This window comes from Sapajus apella, unplaced genomic scaffold (assembly GCF_009761245.1).
Source record: "Sapajus apella isolate SASKATOON/1434 unplaced genomic scaffold, GSC_monkey_1.0 scaffold147, whole genome shotgun sequence".
NCBI lineage: Eukaryota > Metazoa > Chordata > Mammalia > Primates > Cebidae > Sapajus > Sapajus apella.
Genome location: NW_022437087.1, coordinates 1,817,476 through 1,835,332, shown reverse-complemented (window position 1 = coordinate 1,835,332; position 17,857 = coordinate 1,817,476). Strand labels below are relative to the sequence as shown.

The following is a 17,857-nucleotide window of genomic DNA, read 5'->3' as shown; positions in this document are numbered from 1 at the left end:
TGAGGGCTGAAAACAGGCTCTGCAGTTGTAGAAATAATGGTGATTGGAGGCTGAAAAAAATGAAAGTCCCTCATGTCTTGATAACAAATACTTTTGCAGCTGAGATGATATTCTTTGCTTTCAACCAAATAGAGGACTTAAGTTGCCAGCAGACAGATCCTTAAAAATAATTTTGATGATAGACAATCACATGAATTTTGCCACATAACTCAAGAGTTCAAAGTAATGAATAACCTTGCTAAAATAAAATCCTTCCATCCCGGCCTATTTATTTATGTGAACAAGCTTTCCCAGTGTATACAGGCAAAGCCAAATAAAACAAAATAAAAAACCAATAGCAAGAATTAACAATCAAATCATTACTGAACACATGCCTCATTCTGGCGATTAATATATGAACTATTTTTGAAGCTCCACTTATCTTCTACAAAGATATATTAATGCAGGTACATGATGAACGAAGTGTGTATTTAAATGAAAATGTAATTTTTATGTGTTATTCTTATTTATCCAACTTTGAAATATATATGTTGTTTTGAGGGTATACTAAAATTAACTCAATTCAGAGGACTATTTTAAATACTTGGGCCTTATGGCCACAGGAAAGTCAAATAAATTAATATCAACGATCATATATATTTTCTCGGAGAGAAGTAGAATAGTGTAACAAAAAAAACTTTAAAGCATAAAAATACAGTATATTAGAATAAAGTTCTGTGGAAAGAGTAGATTGCAAATGTGAGTTCAAAGGGAAAAATATTCACAACATCCAAGTTGTTAAAGAAGAGCTCCCTTGTGTATTTTTTAATTGAAAGATGGCAAAGACATAATTATCATGGCATTTAAATTCCACTAGACAGATTTTTTAAAATGCCGCAACACTTTTATTTTAAAATGTTAACATTCACAACATGTTGAAATGATATTCTTTTTAATTATTTAAACTTGTGATAGGAAATTTTAGATGTCAACCTGCATATATGTGAAAAGGTATGTGATTCTCTAATTTTCTTTTTAGGGAACATGTGACCAAAAATTAATTGATAACTTCTTCCCTAGCAAGTTTGAGTTAAGTTCTACAGGGTGATTATGTTTAGTCTGGGGATATCAGAAAAAGATTGATATGGTCTTCACCTGACACTTACTTATCCTTAAAGTTCCAGTGCTAACTCCTTTCTGAAGCTTTCCTGGCACCTTCAGATGGAGTGAATCATTCCACCCTGTGCCTCTGAAGTACTGGGCACATGATACTACTCATGTACAACACTATACTGTATCACAACTTTGTTTGCATGCATGTCTGTGCAACTAGATTCTAAGCTTTTGGGTGGTGGGAGCAAGTTGTATTTACTTTTTAGCACAGTAGCTGACACATTGAATAAACAGATGAGTAGATATATTAATACATGTACATGATGAGCTAAGTGTGTGGAGATCACTTAAGAGAGCTGCAGAAACTTGAGGCAACTACATCTCACTCTCCAGAAAATTAAAGAATTAACATTAAATTATTAAATACCAATGTCTGCATTTTTCATTTTTTAAAAAATTGTACTTTAGGTTCTGGGGTACATGTGCAGATCATGCAGGATTGTTGTATAGGTACATACATGGCAAGGTGGTTTGCTGTCTTCATCCCCCCATCACTTATATCTGGTGTTTCTCACTATGTTATCCCTCTCCACCCTCCCCGCCCTTGCTGTCCCTCCCCTAACCCCACCACCAACTAACTGCAGTGTGTGATGCTCCACTCCCTGTGTCCACGTGTTCTAATTGTTCAACACCTGCCTATGAGTGATACCATGTGGTGTTTGGTTTTCTGTTCTTGTGTCAGTTTGCTGAGAATGATGGTTTCCAGATTCATCCATGTCCCTATGAAGGACACAAATTCATCGTTCTTTATGGCTGCGTAGTATTCCATGGTATATATGTGCCACATTTTCTTTATCCAGTCTATTGTTGATGGACATTTGGGTTGGTTCCAGGTCTTTGCTATTGTAAACAGTGCCACAATGAACATACATGTGCATGTGTCTTTATAAAAGAACAATTTAGAATTCTTTGGGTATATACCCAGTAATGGGATTACTGGGTCAAATGGTATTTCTATTTCTAGGTCCTTGAGAGATCGCCACACTGTCTTCCACAATGGTTGCACTAATTTACACTCCCACCAACAGTGTAAAAGTGTTCCTATTTCTCCACATCCTCTCCAGCATCTGTTGTCTCCAGATTTTTTAATGATCGCCATTCTAACTGGCGTGAGATGGTATCTCATTGTGGTTTTGATTTGATGATGAGCATTTTTCATATGTTCATTGGCCTTATATATGTCTTCTTTTGTAAAGTGTCTGTTCATATCTTTCGCCCACTTTGGAATGGGTTTGTTTTTTTCTTGTAAATCTGTTTTAGTTCTCTGTAGCTTCTGGATATCAGCCCTTTGTCAGACAAGTGGACTGCAAACATGTTTTCCTGCATTTTATTTGTTCTGGAGGCTTACTCAGTCATCTCTTTATTAAGTGAAAACTACGATAATTTTACATAAACCTTGTTATATCTCTGGGATGTTTTCCTTCTTCTCTCTCTCTCTTTTTTTTTTTTTTTTTTGCATACAACTTGACCTCACGATGATTTCTAAATAGGCTACCCACCTCTGGTCTTTCCCAATGTTAGGCTGTCTTGCCTCAATTACTTAAAATACATTATTTCTTCACAAAAATTGTGAAGCTTCTTACTAGATCAAGGACACACTTCTCATGTCATGTCAGCATTTCCAACTTAATCTTCCAATTCTTAGTGTCATGGGTCATCTCTTCAATCTTCATGAATCTGAGCTCCTTTCAACTTTGTCATTACTGCCTTTGCTCAGCCACCTCTGCTTGACCATCTCCCTAACACTAACCCTAACCCAGTGATGTTTCTCAGGTTCTTGCTTGTTCACAGTCTTCAAAGAATTTAAATTTTAATTCTTGCTTGTTTAAATTCTTCAAAGATGGGTTAAGCACCACAAGGAAAACAAAGACTTCCTGACTGCCTCTGCTTTAACATCTGTTCTTTATAGATGTACTTAATATTAATTGTGCTAATAATTGTATAGCAGTATTATTATTAATGTCCTTAATATTAATTATTCTTACCTACCATGATGCTTGTTTTTTTTACCTCATCCTCCAGCTGTCTTCCTAAGCGTTTTGGAGTAAGGACCACGCTCTTTTACAATTTGTTTTTTGGCTCTGTGCTGTCTGGTACCATGGTGGGCATATAGAAAATATCCCTTAAAATATAAGAGTTAATTAAAAGTGGCAGATTCTCAAATCTTACCTGAGACCACTCCATGGCAATCCACTTGGGGCAATCAAACAGATTACAAGTTTGCATAACCTTGGGTTTGGGTGCATACATGCATTTCCATTCTTCCACTTGCAATATCTCTCCATGCATGGATTCCTCTACACACACAAAGCTCCGTCTCTGAATCCCTCCTCCACAGGAAACGGAACATGAAGTCCAAGGATTATGTTCCCAGCTCAAAAGCAAACAAATAAAATCATATTATTTATTTGGTGTTTGCTTATTTGTTTGTTTCAAGTTTGCAAGGATAGTGGCAAAAAGTATGGCCTCAAGTTATCAGTTGTGGTTCAGCTGCATGAGCGTGGGACTGGGAGTCATAAGACTTTATTTATTTATTTATTTTTTTTTTGAGATGGAATATCTTTCTGCCACCCTGGCTGGAGTGCAATGGTGTGATCTCGGCTCACTGCAACCTCTGCCTCCCAGGTTCAAGCGATTCTTCTGCTTTAGCCTCAAGAGTAGCTGGGATTCCAGGTGCCTGCCACCATGCCTGGCTAATTTTTGCACTTTTTAGTAGAAACGGGGTTTCGCCATGTTGGTCAGGGCTGGTCTTGAACTCCTGACCTCAAGTAATCTACCTGCCTCCGCCTCCCAAAATGCTGGGATTATAGGTGTGAGCCACCATGCCCAGCCAAGACTTTACTCCTAACTGCCACACACAATCTTTACTCACAAGATACTTCGCTCCTCACATCTGGGGATTTTGTCAAATGGGAATCATATACCTTCCCTATTTACCATTCATAGGACCATTGTGAAAATTAAATCAATTAAAATACACAATGTAACTGCATCTTCAAACTGCCTCTAAACTGTAAAATATTAATGGACAATATTATTAGAGAATCACAGAAACTCAGAGTCAGGAAGGACCATACTACTCGTCTCGGAATAAAACGGATTCAAATTTCTGATTAATTGCAACACTTGAGCTCCTGCTATAGTACTAAGTTGTCCAAGATATCCTTGACAGTTGCAGAGATGGGAAACATCACCTTCTGAGGGAGCCTATTCCATCTAATTCTTAGAAAGATTTTTCCTATTATTGAGTTGAAGTCTGTTTTCCCTTGGCTCTGTAAGTATCTAATATCTAACGCTTACACATTTTAGGCTATTGCTACAGATGCTGCAGTTCCTTGCAAACTACTTAAATTGCAAAAGGGAAAAGGAAACATATAACTCACCGAGGAAGAGGTTGGAAGTGATCATAGGGCATTATCTCTTTAAATCCATCACTGCAAATGAAATCATTGTGAGAATGTCAATCCTATAATAAATCTATTAACACATTTATTAATTGACTAATATAATATATGACATCCCAAGAGACAGAGCTCTTTCAAATTGGAAACTAAAAATGTCAAGTGTTATCAACTATTCCCAAAAATTCAGCCACCATTTCTTTCATTTTCAAGAATATCTACAACACAAATTCCCCAGTTCTATATGGAAATATGGAAAACTAAACCAGTGGTATATTAATCAAAGAAAATAAGTATCTTGCAATTTATATAAATTTATTCCTTTTTATAATCATTACTCTCTAAATATATTAATGGATATTAACACACTGTCTTATTAGTAGGATCTTTGGAAAACCACTTTATTTCACAGAATTTGTCCTTTGAAAGGTCTCTATTAATAATTATATTCAACCAGGATTACAGGAAATGGGCAGTTTAGTAACAGGAAATGAAATCCATTGAGAACGCTTCCTTTTCCACTTGCACACTTCTTCCTACGCCAGCTGGCAGATATCTGGGGGATTCTGAGACTTGATATTGTGCTGTTATTTTAAGGTATTGTAGTAAGCCAGGAAACTTCCCCAGGCAATCCAAGTCAGCAGGTACTAAATTATGCAATAGGATAGTTTACACATAGTTTTTTTTCCTTTGGCATTAAAACTCTTTACTTCCTTGCACAATGCATTATTTATACCAAATTTAATGTGAACACTTCAAAGGCCAAAACGTGATAATGGGTGACCCAGTTTAAAAGCTAAAATGGTGAGTGAAAGATAGTTATGATTGGCAGATGGACTAGACACTGTAATTGGATGAAGAGAGCAGGAGATGTGCAAAAGTTTCCTTATAAAACAACTTAGGGACACATAGTTCACGACAAGAGAAAGCTAGACTGAGTAACCAGATTAGCAAGTGTGTCCTCATTCCTATGGACCATGGTTACGCATGTGAAAGCAGGCACCTGCCACCAGTATACACTCAAAGTCAGGAAATGGAAATGTATTGCCCTGCAAAGATTGATCGGCCTCAGTTGAAGATGATTTGTTTCTTTTTAAAGTAAAAAGCGTGTGGGCAATGACACAAACCTTGATGGGCAAGGATCCATGCTGCATTCCTTCAGTTTTGGTTTTGGTTTTACATTTTCGGGGTAGTAGTGGCAATAATGGTCAGGAACGATCCTCTTCAAGCGGATATCCACACATTCAGCAGAATTGAGCTGATAACCTAAGATGGTAGAAAAGGAAAGTCTGAATATTGCACCCGTTTCATTTTTACTTGGCAGAGTTAACCCTTGCCACACACTTTTTTTTCCTCTTTAAGAAACTTAACTCAGTGGTTCTCAGCCCTGGCTCTGTAACAGAACCACATGGGAGCTTTTAATATACCCCAATGCCCAGGTTCCTTCACGGTCCAATTAAGTCAGAAGCCCTGTGGCTGGGATCCAGGAAAACAGTACCTTTTAAAAAAGATTCTCAGGTTCTTCTCAGATGACTAAAATGTGTGGCCAAGATTGAGAACGACTCTTGGTACTGAGTGTGGTACTCTTAGCACTTCTAACTAAAAAATTACAATAATCTCCTTTCAAGAACTGTTGCAGCCCTAGTGCAGGTGAGTTATTCATTCTCCTCAGTTCATTGTCTTTTCTCCTCAAGGCTCGTCTCTCGTTTCCATATAATCTCCCTTCTTCCCTTATTGACACTCCCATTCCAATCCCTGCAACATAACTATTTCAATTTGTTGTTGATATGTCCTTAAATATGCAACTGTCCTATGTAATGTTGTTTCTGTGTATCTATTTTTAACTTAATAATGATAATGTGTTTTAAATCTTGTTCCATTTTCCACTTTTTGTACTCAACATTATGTTTCTGAGAACTATCCTTGCGCTGGGTGGTTGCTGGGTTGAATATTTCTTTCAAAACATTTTATGATTTGCAAACACAGTACCACATTTTACTCCTCTGCTCCCCTGGGATGCCACAGGCACGCGCAATGCCAAAAGACTTTCCAAATGGGGAATTAAGCATTGTCTATACAAAAAGGAATAAAATCCATCCCCCATGTCACTCCCCAGCCCTCACCTCACAAGCCTTCAAGCAGAAGAAATGAAGACTTATTCCTGATTCTATTAAATCTCATCTGTAGAGTCTCTGAGGAAAGTGAACATTGCAAATAGACGTGTGCTATAAATTTAAAAAGCAACTAACAAAATGATGCTTCTATTTCCTGAAAGATCTAATTCCAAGTTTCCTGTCACTACATAAGTGTCTTGTTAAGTTCAACTTTTTTTTTTTTTTTAAAGGTAAATTTTCAAAACTAGAATGAGCTCTTTAGGGAAGGAAAAAATACCCAAGGCCAAGCGCTCTGCCTCTGCCAGTTGGTCTACAGGTCTAAAAATACATTTAAAATCCTGATTGTTGAGAGGAATCTGATTTTATAAACCACTAGACAGCTTTCTACAAGGCATGGCTTGGATGTAAGCTGAGTGCAGAAGGACGGACTGGTATGCATTATAAAAAGCAAGGTCGAAACCACAAGAATGAAAATCCAAATGGAGTCAATAAAATGTTACTTGGGTGCCAATATCTGCCAGAAAGTCGATGATATCAGATGGCAATGGCAATCTCAGCACTTTCTCCAGATTGATCTCAAGTGTCCCACATCGACCATTACAGATGAGACTAGGAAAGTCCATCCAAGTACCCCTGGTTCCTTAGAGACCGACGAACTAATTTCTTGATTATCCAAAAAACTCTGAAATTCCATTCACACACATCACACAGATTTGATTACTAATATAATTAAATTTTGGTAATGCTTTCCTTGTGGGTTTTATGTGTGTGTTTTATTTTCCCCAAAACAAGTACAAAATGAGATTACAGCTCCTTGAGTCGGAAAAAAAAAAATCTTTCTTCTAAATAGAAATAGACTGCTAAATGAAAACAGGGTATATATAGGTGTTTACAATTTGGGGAGAGACAATTAATTTTCCTCCTTTGTTTTATCACAGTTTAGAGATAACAAAAAGCAAAAGAAATGAGGCAGATTGCCTTTCTATATCATGAATAAATGTACTGAAATTCTGTCAGTGTACAGAAAATGGCAGGCACCCCAAAAGCAGCCTAAAATCTCCCTTCTGTTCTTACATCCACTGCTATCTTTGGAGACGATCTCACTGCTAAGTGCTCATGCACATTTATGGTTCCAGGAGGGCTGACTGTGTCTTTCCATGGGCACCCAAGTATGAGAAACATCTACTCCCTTCCCAAAAATTTCATCAACTGAACTAAGCTGAATCCCACTATAAAATATCTTTTATCTTACAGGTCCAAATGTGAATGTCTCTCTGAATAACTGTGTGTAAGAACAAAGGAATACACTTTTTAAAAAATAGGTGTTTAAGCCAGGCATGGTGATGCATGCCTGTACTCCCAGCTACTCGGGAGGCTGAGGTGGGAGGATGGCTTGGGCCCACCAGTTGGAGACCAGCCTGGGCAACATAGTGAGACCCCATCTCTACAAAATATTTTTAGAATTAGCCAGGCATGGTGGCGTGTGCCTGTAATTCCAGCTACTTGGGAAGCTGAGGCTGGAGGATCACTTGAGCCAAGGAGTTTGAATCTAGCCTGGGTAACACAGTGAGACCTACCTCTAAAACAAACAAACAAACAAAAAAGACAGAGAGATGTTTGTTTTTTCATCAGAGTAAGAATACCCAAAGTCATAAGTGACCCAAAGATGCAAAGGAGGCTTTGCCTCATAAAAACTCTTGTATCATTTAAGAAAATTCAGGAGGAATTGAAAATAAACTGAATGAATATCAGAGCTAGCAGAAACTTGAAGATAACTTACTCCACTGGTTTCATTGTATTTATTTTTGTGATTGTGCTCTTTTTGTGACAAGAGATAGAGTTCCACTTAAGGCAGCATGATTAAATTGTTTTTGTGAATATGTTTATTTAAGTGGAATAAATTTCCTCTTAAAGAAAAATCCTTCAGTAAATAATAGTGCAGGAATAACACAGATACGGCAAAAATAGTGATGGCAAAATGGCTCCAGCTGCTATCCAAAGACACTGGCTTAAAGACGCAATGGTTCTCAAAGTGGAGTACCCGGAGGGCGTACTGAGCCACACCCTGGGGTTTTGACTTAGTAGATCAGGGTTGGGGCTTGAGAATCTGCATTTCTAGTAAGTTCCCAGGAGATGCTGATGCTGCAGGTCCAGGAAGCCCACTGTGAGAGCCACTGCTGTAGGATCATAATCAAGTAGTCTATTGCCTCGACCCTGACCCTAGGAAGAACTAACTGGCAAACTGGGGAGATTCACCTTTTACTTTCTTTCTACGGCACTATTCAGTCTTCTCTTCCATTCCCAGGCACATAAACTTCTTCTTGGGCCTGGGTTGCCCAGTGCTTCCCATAAAAGTGCCTGCTCTCTGGTTTCAGGGGGATCCTAAATTTCAGAAGAGAGAGATCTGCCTGCATGTTCACAGCAACCTGGCAGTGACTGAAGATCCCTCCTTTACCTATCTGTAGTTTAAAGGAGAAAGGCCAGTTTCTGACTCTAAGTAAGTTGATATTCTGTAGGTTTCAACAAATGAAAAGATGTGGAGCTAGGCTGGGCTGAAGGAGGATTTATTCTAGCTCTTCAAAGGAGACCATACCTGAGCCTGTATACCCTGACCTGGTCCCAGGCGTCGGATGGTTTAGGGGAGGCACAAAGGCAAAGTCATTTAGAGCATGACTTTGGTACCAGGCAGACCTGGCACCAGATCCTAGCTGCACTGTTCACTAGCTGAACAACACACTAGGTTATGCTCTTTACACGTTTTTTTTTTTTTTTTTTGAGACAGAGTCTCGCTTTGTCACCAGGCTGGAGTGCAGTGGAGCGATCTCGGCTCACTGCGACCTCCACCTCCCGGATTCAATTCTTCTGCCTCAGCCTCCTGAGTAGCTGGGAGTACAGGTGTGCGCCACCACGCCCAGCTGCTCTTTACACTTTCTAAGTGTCACTTTGTTCTTGCATAAGACAGGAATAAAAGGGAACTTCCATAGGGTTTTCTTGAAGAATAAATGTGATGATGAGCATCTAACACATGGCTTGACACATGGTAAAAACCTAGTACCACTGCCTGGTCCTCTAAGGGGAGGCATCAACATAAACCCCCTTCTAGTAGGCAGTGGTTCCTGGGTTGCATGCATTTATTCTTCAATTTAAAAGATCAGTTCAGAAAAAGAGAATTATTTTGACAGTACCTCTGGTTCCCTCTCCTTTGCTCCAGGGAATTGCCAGTTCTCCATATTAAACAGACTATTATCTTCCACCTGAGCATGAAAGATGCTTCTTTTGTAGCATGTGTGTGGAGCCCTATATTACACTTATCCCAAAACCTTCCTCCACTGACTATAGAAACCTTGAACTAGGCCAGGCGCGGTGGCTCTCGCCTGTAATCACAGCACTTTGGGAGGCCGAGGCAGGTGGATCACCTGAGGTTGGGAGTTCGAGACCAGCCTGGCCAACATGGTCTCTGCTAAAAATACAAAAATTAGCTGGGCATAGTGGCGGGCACCTGTAATCGCAGCTACTCAGGAGGCTGAGGCACAATAATTGTTTGAACCCAGGAGGCAGAGGCTGCAGTCAGCCGAGTGCAACACTGCACTCCAGCCTGCGAGACTCTCAAAAAAAAAAAAAAAAAAAAAGAAAACCTTGAATTAAGCAGACAATAAGCACGACTTTCCCCTTAACACTTTAAGTAGAGACTCTTTCTCTTTTTAATAAGCTTATACTCTCGCACCTAAGGAGAGGAAAGGTGTACATCTAATGTTAGAACCAACACACCCACCAACTCAATTAGGCTGGGCAAGTCACCCCATCTCTCTGCTTCTCAGATTTTTCATAGAAAATTAAAAATAACACATGCTTTAAGGGCAATCAAGACAAGAAATGCAGTAACATATGCAAACATGTTTGTTGACAGTTTTTTTATGGCCAAAAGTAAAAGGTGTTTTCTAAATCCAGTTTTGCACCTGTCTTGAAGAATAAAAGCAAATGTATCATTAACACCAGTGAATTCAGGCTGCTGAGTAAGGTGCTGTGTGATCAGACTCTTTAATTACCACACCGATTTTAAAATCAGCTACAAAAATGCAAATGTGTAAATTTCCCTAACTCTGAGCTCTAAATATTTATGAACAAAGCCTGGGCCTCACCTCCTCCACATGTCACAGTGCAGGGAAAGAAGTCAGTCTGTCTCCACTGATGACTGATAGGCTGGTAAAAGAAGAACTGAACCATGCTGTCTTTGGCTGCAGTGTACCTGGTCTGGACAAAGAGAACTGTGAGAACACACATGCAAACAAGGAGCTAGTGCTTTCCACACCTTTCAGAATGAGATGAATATTCTTCACACATGTAGACAACCACCTATCCATTAGAAAAACTATGGTGCAAGAAGATTCCAATAAGTTTAAGATGTGATAATGTATCATTAAGATTTGTCATAAATGGGGGCACAGGTGATCTTCTGCAAATCTCCCTGGAGTCATTTTTCCAGATAATTCTATGCCTCTGAATGGATTCACAAAAAATATTGGTAGACATTTTTGTTTCTTTGCTTTACATGTTTTTTCTTTATGAAACCTTTGATTTTAATTTTCATGACAACAAAGACTGAGAGTTGATTTGGGTTTGCTCACAATATAGCACACAGTGGAGAGTCCTACTTTTTAATAACAATATCTTTAACCATATCCTTCTGCAAAAGTCTTCTAGAAGCACAACTGCAAGAACTCGACTTAAGCATGCAAATACATGGTGTTTATTTACAAATAATCTAGTACCTAATTAAAGGGAAATGGGGATCAGGCATGGTGGCTCACACCTGTAATCCCAGCACTTTCACTTGAGGCCAGAAGTTTGAAATCAGTCTGGTCAACATAGCAAGATCCTATCTCTCCAAAAGAATTTTTAAAAAATTAGCCAGGTGTGGTGACATGCACCTGTAGTCCCAGCTACAGCTATTGGGGATGCTGAGGCAGCAGGATACCTCAAGCTCAGGAGTTCGAGGCTATAGTAAGCCATGATCATGCCACTGCACTCCAGTCTGGGCAACAAAGCAAGACTGTCACAAAAACAAACAAACAAACAAAAACACATGAAAAAGAAAAAGAAAAATCTCTAAAAAATGCAATTGGAAAAAAAAAAACAAGAAGTACAATTAGGATAAAAAATTTTATAAACAATAAAAATAAATATGGTGGGTTCGGCATGGTGGCTCATGCCTATAATCCCAGCAATCTTGGGAGGCTAAAGTGGGCAGATCTCTTGAGATCAGGAGTTTGAGACCAGCATGGCCAACATGGTGAAACCCTGGCTCCATCAAAATTACAAAAATTAGCTGGATGTGGTGGCACATGCCTGTAATCCTAGCTACTTGGGGAGCTGAGGCAGGAGAATTGCTTGAACTCAGGAGGTGTGACAGAGCGAGACAGCATTTCATAAAATAAAATAAAATTAAATTAAATTAATGTGGTACTGTAAAATATATTTCATATGAGAAATGCTATATTTAGTGGAAGAAACAGTTTACAAAAAATAGTTTAATTTTTTAAAAGGGAATTTTAATAAAGATATCAATAAATCTACTATAATACGTCTTTAAAAATAGAGATAATAGATAAAAAGAATGATGAAGAGGCAATATTTAATGATATAATTGCTCAAAATTTCCTAGACTTTAAGAAAGACAGAAGTCTCTGTTTCAAAATGCTCATTCAGTTCTGGCCAGGCAATTTAAAAAATAAAGCAAAAAGCATAAAGAAAAATCCTAAAAGTTATTATAAAGAAAAATATGATTACCTACAAAAATGTGGAAAATCAGATTAACATTACATTCTCACAAGTAATATTGGCTTCAAGAAAACAAAGTCAAATCCTCAAAGTGATCGAGGGACAAGAATATTGGATCTAGAATTCTATAACCAAGTTATTAATCAGTTATCAGTTATCCATCTATCATAAAATGATCAATCATTAATCAATGAAATAAAGATATTTTCAGACACAAAATGATTCTGAAACTTTACCACTCAGAGATATTCACTGGAAAAAAAGAAAAAAACTACTAAGGGATGTACCAACTAAGAACTAATATAAATGCAGAAGTAGTGGGATGCAAGACGCAATAATGGCGAAATAAATCAGTAACCAAGCTTATGAGAGAATCTAAACAAGGATTGAATGTGAAATAGTGGTTTTATGTATTTAACTACAAAATGGTATAAAAATTCCAGATGCGAGATGTGTGTGGAGGGAGGGGAGGCAGGGTTATGGTAATGGAGTGGGAACAGCACAGGTATTACAGAGATAGGATACACCGCTAAGGACCTTTGCTTCAGGCTACGGCAGGACTGCTTGTTTCTGATGAATCCTCCCAGTGAGAATAAGTAAAAATGTTCCATAAAATTTTTTCTTTTTTTTTTTTGAGATAGAGTCTTGCTCTGTGAACCAGGCTAGAGAGCACTGGTGCGATCTCAGCTCACTGCAACCTCTGCCTCCGTGGTTCAAGGGATTCTCCTGCCTCAGCCTCCCCAGTAGCTAGGATAACAGGCACCCGCCACCACATCTGGCTAATTTTTGTATTTTTAGTAGAGATGGGGTTTCACCACGTTGGTTAGGCTGATCTCAAACTCCTGATCTCCGGTAATCCACCTGTCTCGGCTTCCCAAAGTACTGGGATTACAGGGGTGAGCCACCACGCCTGACCCATAAAATATTTTTAATGTATTTTAACACATCAGAAAACTACCATGCTAGTGAGGATTTGCAGGGCTAAGATCACAGACACAAAGGAAACTCAGAAATGTGAGCAAATTTGGTGTGACATTTGGCTCTACCTTTCTGCTCAAGGCATTTTCTAGTTTGCAAGTAGGGGCTGAGCAGCTGAGAAACTGGGCAGACCCGTCATCAGCCTCATGAAGTGCAAAGCAAGCACTAGAGCTCAAAGACTTCCAAGGTGCCAGGTGTTGGTAAAGACCCCAGGTTCCCACCCCACAACCCCAGAAGGCTCTATCGTATGCATAAAGTAAACTGGAAACAGGACAGCCTTCAAAGGGCATAAAGCCCAGGTTCAAGTGATTTCAATTCCTTTTTGGATAAACATGACAGGCTGCTAACCTAGCTTTCTTCCAGTCAGGACAGTCAAAATAATCCAGTTGGAGGAGCGTTAGACTGAAGATCTGTAAGCAAAAATAATCCGATAATAATTTTTAAAGGGAATCTTAACAGAGTATTAATAAATCTGCTACAATCTCAAATTATATCCACAACCTTTCTTCTATAATATACAGCACAAACTTTAAAAGTAACTAAGAATACAAAAAATAAAATTTAATGACAACCAAAAAAGTAAAAAAAAATAGACATTATAAGCATAATGACAGGAAACCCAGATATTAGTATTAACTGATGAAAATATAAAAACTTAAGTACACAGTTACTACCTCCTGCAACCCTGACCTTGGCTTCAGTCTTGTTTCCCTGCAGGAGGGGCCTAGCAGCACCTTACGCTAGCCCTGTGATTGCAACATAAGTGTTGGAACACTTTGCCTTGGGCTCTGTTTTTCAGAGAACTTGGAATAAGATTAAAATGTTCAAGAAATCAAATTATAACATGGGGAATTTCACTGGAAACAAAGAAGCTATAACCAAAATGGAAATCTAGGAATAAAAGATGCAATATTTACATAAGCATCTCAATGGATGAACTTAAAAGTGGATCAAAATAGACTTTGGCAAGTATTTTATGAAGAGCTAGAGAGTAAGTATATTAGGTTTTCAGGGTACATGGCCTCTGTTGCAACTATTCAACTCTGCTAGTATACTGCAAAAGTAACCTTTGACAATATGTAAACAGATAAGGGTGGCTGTTCTGATAAAACTTTATTTAAAAAAACAATGATGGCCAGCTGTCCATAATCTGATGATCCCTGAATTAGATACACCTGAGCAGAGGATCAGTATAATGACAGATAAGAAGAAAGTGGAAATTAGACACACTGGATACAGGTAAAGGTATAATTATAGTCCCAGAAATACAGAACAAACAGCTTGGGATAGAATTAATCTGAAGAAATAATAAATGAGAATCTGCCAAAACTGATGCTGGATATCAAGCCACAGATTCATGAGCCACCTGGACTTCAAGCTGAAGAAAGTCACTAGTTACAGCATAGCCCAATTGATGAAAACTCAAAACAAAGGCAACACACTTAAAAGCAGATGAAGATAAAGGACAAATGACCTTCTAAGGAACAACAGGAAGACTGACAGCTGACTTCTCAACAGAGTAAACTGAAGTCAGAAGACAATGGGGGGTATCCTCAAAGTGCTAAAAGAAACGTTTTATAATAAAAGAAGGATCATGCACTCAGAAGATGTGATGATTCTAAATGTGAACATACCTAACAACCTGTCCTCAAAATATATAAGGTACAATATACAGTCACAGGGGTAGTTTTTGCACATATCTCATGATAGAATAAGCAGACAAAAAATCAGGGAGGGACATGTGTAATTTTGAATAACACTATGACTAAACATGACCTGACATATGTTGAACACTGTATCCATCAGCAGAAGACTACACATTACATTCTCTAAAACTTTGTTATATTCTGATTCACAAACCAAGTTCTGCAAATTTTGAAAATTGAAATAATATGGACCACAGAAGAATTAAGCTATAAAAATAAATTTAAAAGATTACTGGAAAATTCCCTCATGCTTAGATGTTATACTTCTAAATAATCCACAAGTCAAAGAATATATGATTATGAAACTTACAAAGTAATTTAACTGAATGATGAAGGAAGACATTTCATATCAAAATTATGAAATTACACATAAGGAATGCTTTGAGAGAAATTTATAGACTTAAATGTATATGCTTTAGGGAGAAAGGATGAAAACTAATGATCTCATAATCCATCTCAAGAAGTTTCGGAAAATAACAGCCTATGGGATCTAAAGAAGTAAAAGAGTGGACATAATAAAGACAGGAGCAGACATTCATGATACGGAAAGAAAACTGGAGCAAAACAGTTATAAAGCCAAAAGTTGTTTCTGTGAAAGGTCTAATAAAATTGATAATCCTCTGACGTGACTGAGCAAGGAGAAAGGATAGGCACAAATAGTCAATATCAGAAATGAGAAAGGGGGCATACTACAGATGTTCAGAAAGTGAACAAACAATTAAAGGATGCCATGAAAAAAAAGGATGCCAATAACTTTTTAAAAGTTAGTTGAAATAAATTCATCGAAACAAAATGGACATAAAAGATTTAAAAAATCTAAAGCGTCTGTATCTTTCAAAGACATTGACTGCATAATTTAAATATTTACTGGTGCACATTGCCAAATTATTTAAAGGAATGAAAAATGGCATCAATTGTTTGTAAACTATTGCAGAGAATAAGAGGAAACAGTTCTAAACTTGTTTTATAAAAGCAGTATAAAATGCTAAGACCTGAAAAAGGTATTCCAAGAAAACAACCAACCAACCCCTTTCCTGCACATAGGTACCAAAACAACAGAAGCCTTAAGTAAAATAATGTAAAATCACATCCAGTCACATACAAAGGATACACCTTTTTACAAACAATAAAATAATAAATACTAACAATAAATTCTAATTGAAAAGAATAATGACCAAGTAGGTTTATCACAGGAAGATGCAGTTGGCTTAACGTTTGAAAAATCAATGTCATTTATTATATTAAAAATGAAAAAGTAGAAAACCATGTGGTCACCTCTAAAGATGCAGAAAATGCAGTTGATAAAGATCTGTATTTGTACATAATGAAGCAAACTAGAAAAAGAAAAAATTCCTTTTATCAGATAAAATATCTATATGAAATTTTATAGTAAGCATCGTATATAATGGTGAATTATAGGGAGCTCTGCTCCTGAAGTGAGATACATAACAAGGACAGTGGCCATCCTCGTGATTTGCAGATGTCGCAATTGTGTATGTATACAATCCAAAAGAACTCACAAACTGTTAGTATTAATACATGAATATAGTAAGAATATAATGTCAGTACAGAAAAATAAATATTTCCACACTCCAGAAACAAATAGAAACTGAAAAAAATACCATTTGTAATAACATCAAAATAACAAACTCCTGGAAATAAATTTGATAAAAGATATTAAAGACATAGAGTGGCAATTATGAACATTATTGAGAGAAATTTTAAAAGAACTTTAAAAATGTATGGGTATGCCATATTTATGAATTGAGAGACAGTATTGGAAAGGTGTCAATTTTCCTTAAATTGACATATAAATTCAGTGCAATTCCAATCAAAATCCAGCAGATTTATAAAGACAGACAAGCTGATTTCAATGATATAAAAATGAAGTGTCAAGAAAAGCAAATATGATCTTCAAGAACAAAGCTGAAACTTACACTACCAGATATCAAGACTTATTTTAATGCTACAGTAGATATATCACAATGGTATTGGCACTAATAAACAGATAAATGAAACAAAGTAGGGTCCATAAATATATTATTGTTACCAGACTTCAGAGAAAGAGGCAATGGAAGATTCTTCTCCTAATGGCTTTAGGTCAATTAAGCAGCCATATAGAAAAATATATTGATTCTATTGTACCTCACTATATATACAAAATAATTTCTAGATGGGTTACAGCCTTTGGTGTGAAATGAAAAATAATAAGGCTTCCTAAAGCAAACATAGAAGAATATCTTAGTGGCTGGACATGATGACTCATGCCTGAAATCCCAGGACTTTGGGAGACCAAGGCTTGAGCACAGGAGTTTGAGACCAGCTTGGGCAACACAGCTGGACCCTGCTACTACAAAATTTTTTTTTAAAAAATTTGGCCAGGTGCAGTGGCTCACACCCGTAATCCCAGCAGTTTGGGAGGCTGGGGGTGGGTGGATCATTTCAGGTCAGGAATTGAAGACTAGCCAGGCTAATAGGGTAAAACCCTGTCTCCACAAAATACAAAAATATGAAAATACATAAATGATACACAAAGAATACAAAAAATTTTCCAGGTATGTTGGTGTGCACCTGTAATCCCAGTTACTTAGGAGGCTGCGGCAGGAGAATAGCTTGAACCCAGAAAGTGGAGGTTGCAGTGAGGTGAGATTGTGCCACTGCATTCCAGTCTGGGTGACAGAGTGAGACTCAAAGAAAAATAAATAAATGAATAAATAGCCAGGCACGG

The 17,857-nt window shown here is 37.6% G+C and overlaps 1 protein-coding gene across 5 annotated transcripts in view; it reads right to left on the bottom strand.

The window, feature by feature from the left end:
* Positions 1 to 17,857, bottom strand: part of ADAMTSL3 (ADAMTS like 3) — a 361,855-nt gene that overhangs the window by 132,361 nt on the left and 211,637 nt on the right. For all 5 annotated transcript variants that reach the window (XM_032264821.1, XM_032264819.1, XM_032264822.1 and 2 more), the window contains exons 10-13: positions 10,807 to 10,918; positions 5,681 to 5,819; positions 4,536 to 4,586; positions 3,322 to 3,526 (exon numbers count right to left, since the gene is read on the bottom strand). In XM_032264821.1, coding sequence (XP_032120712.1) covers positions 3,322 to 3,526; positions 4,536 to 4,586; positions 5,681 to 5,819; positions 10,807 to 10,918 — 507 coding nt within the window. The remainder of the gene's footprint in view (positions 1 to 3,321; positions 3,527 to 4,535; positions 4,587 to 5,680; positions 5,820 to 10,806; positions 10,919 to 17,857) is intronic.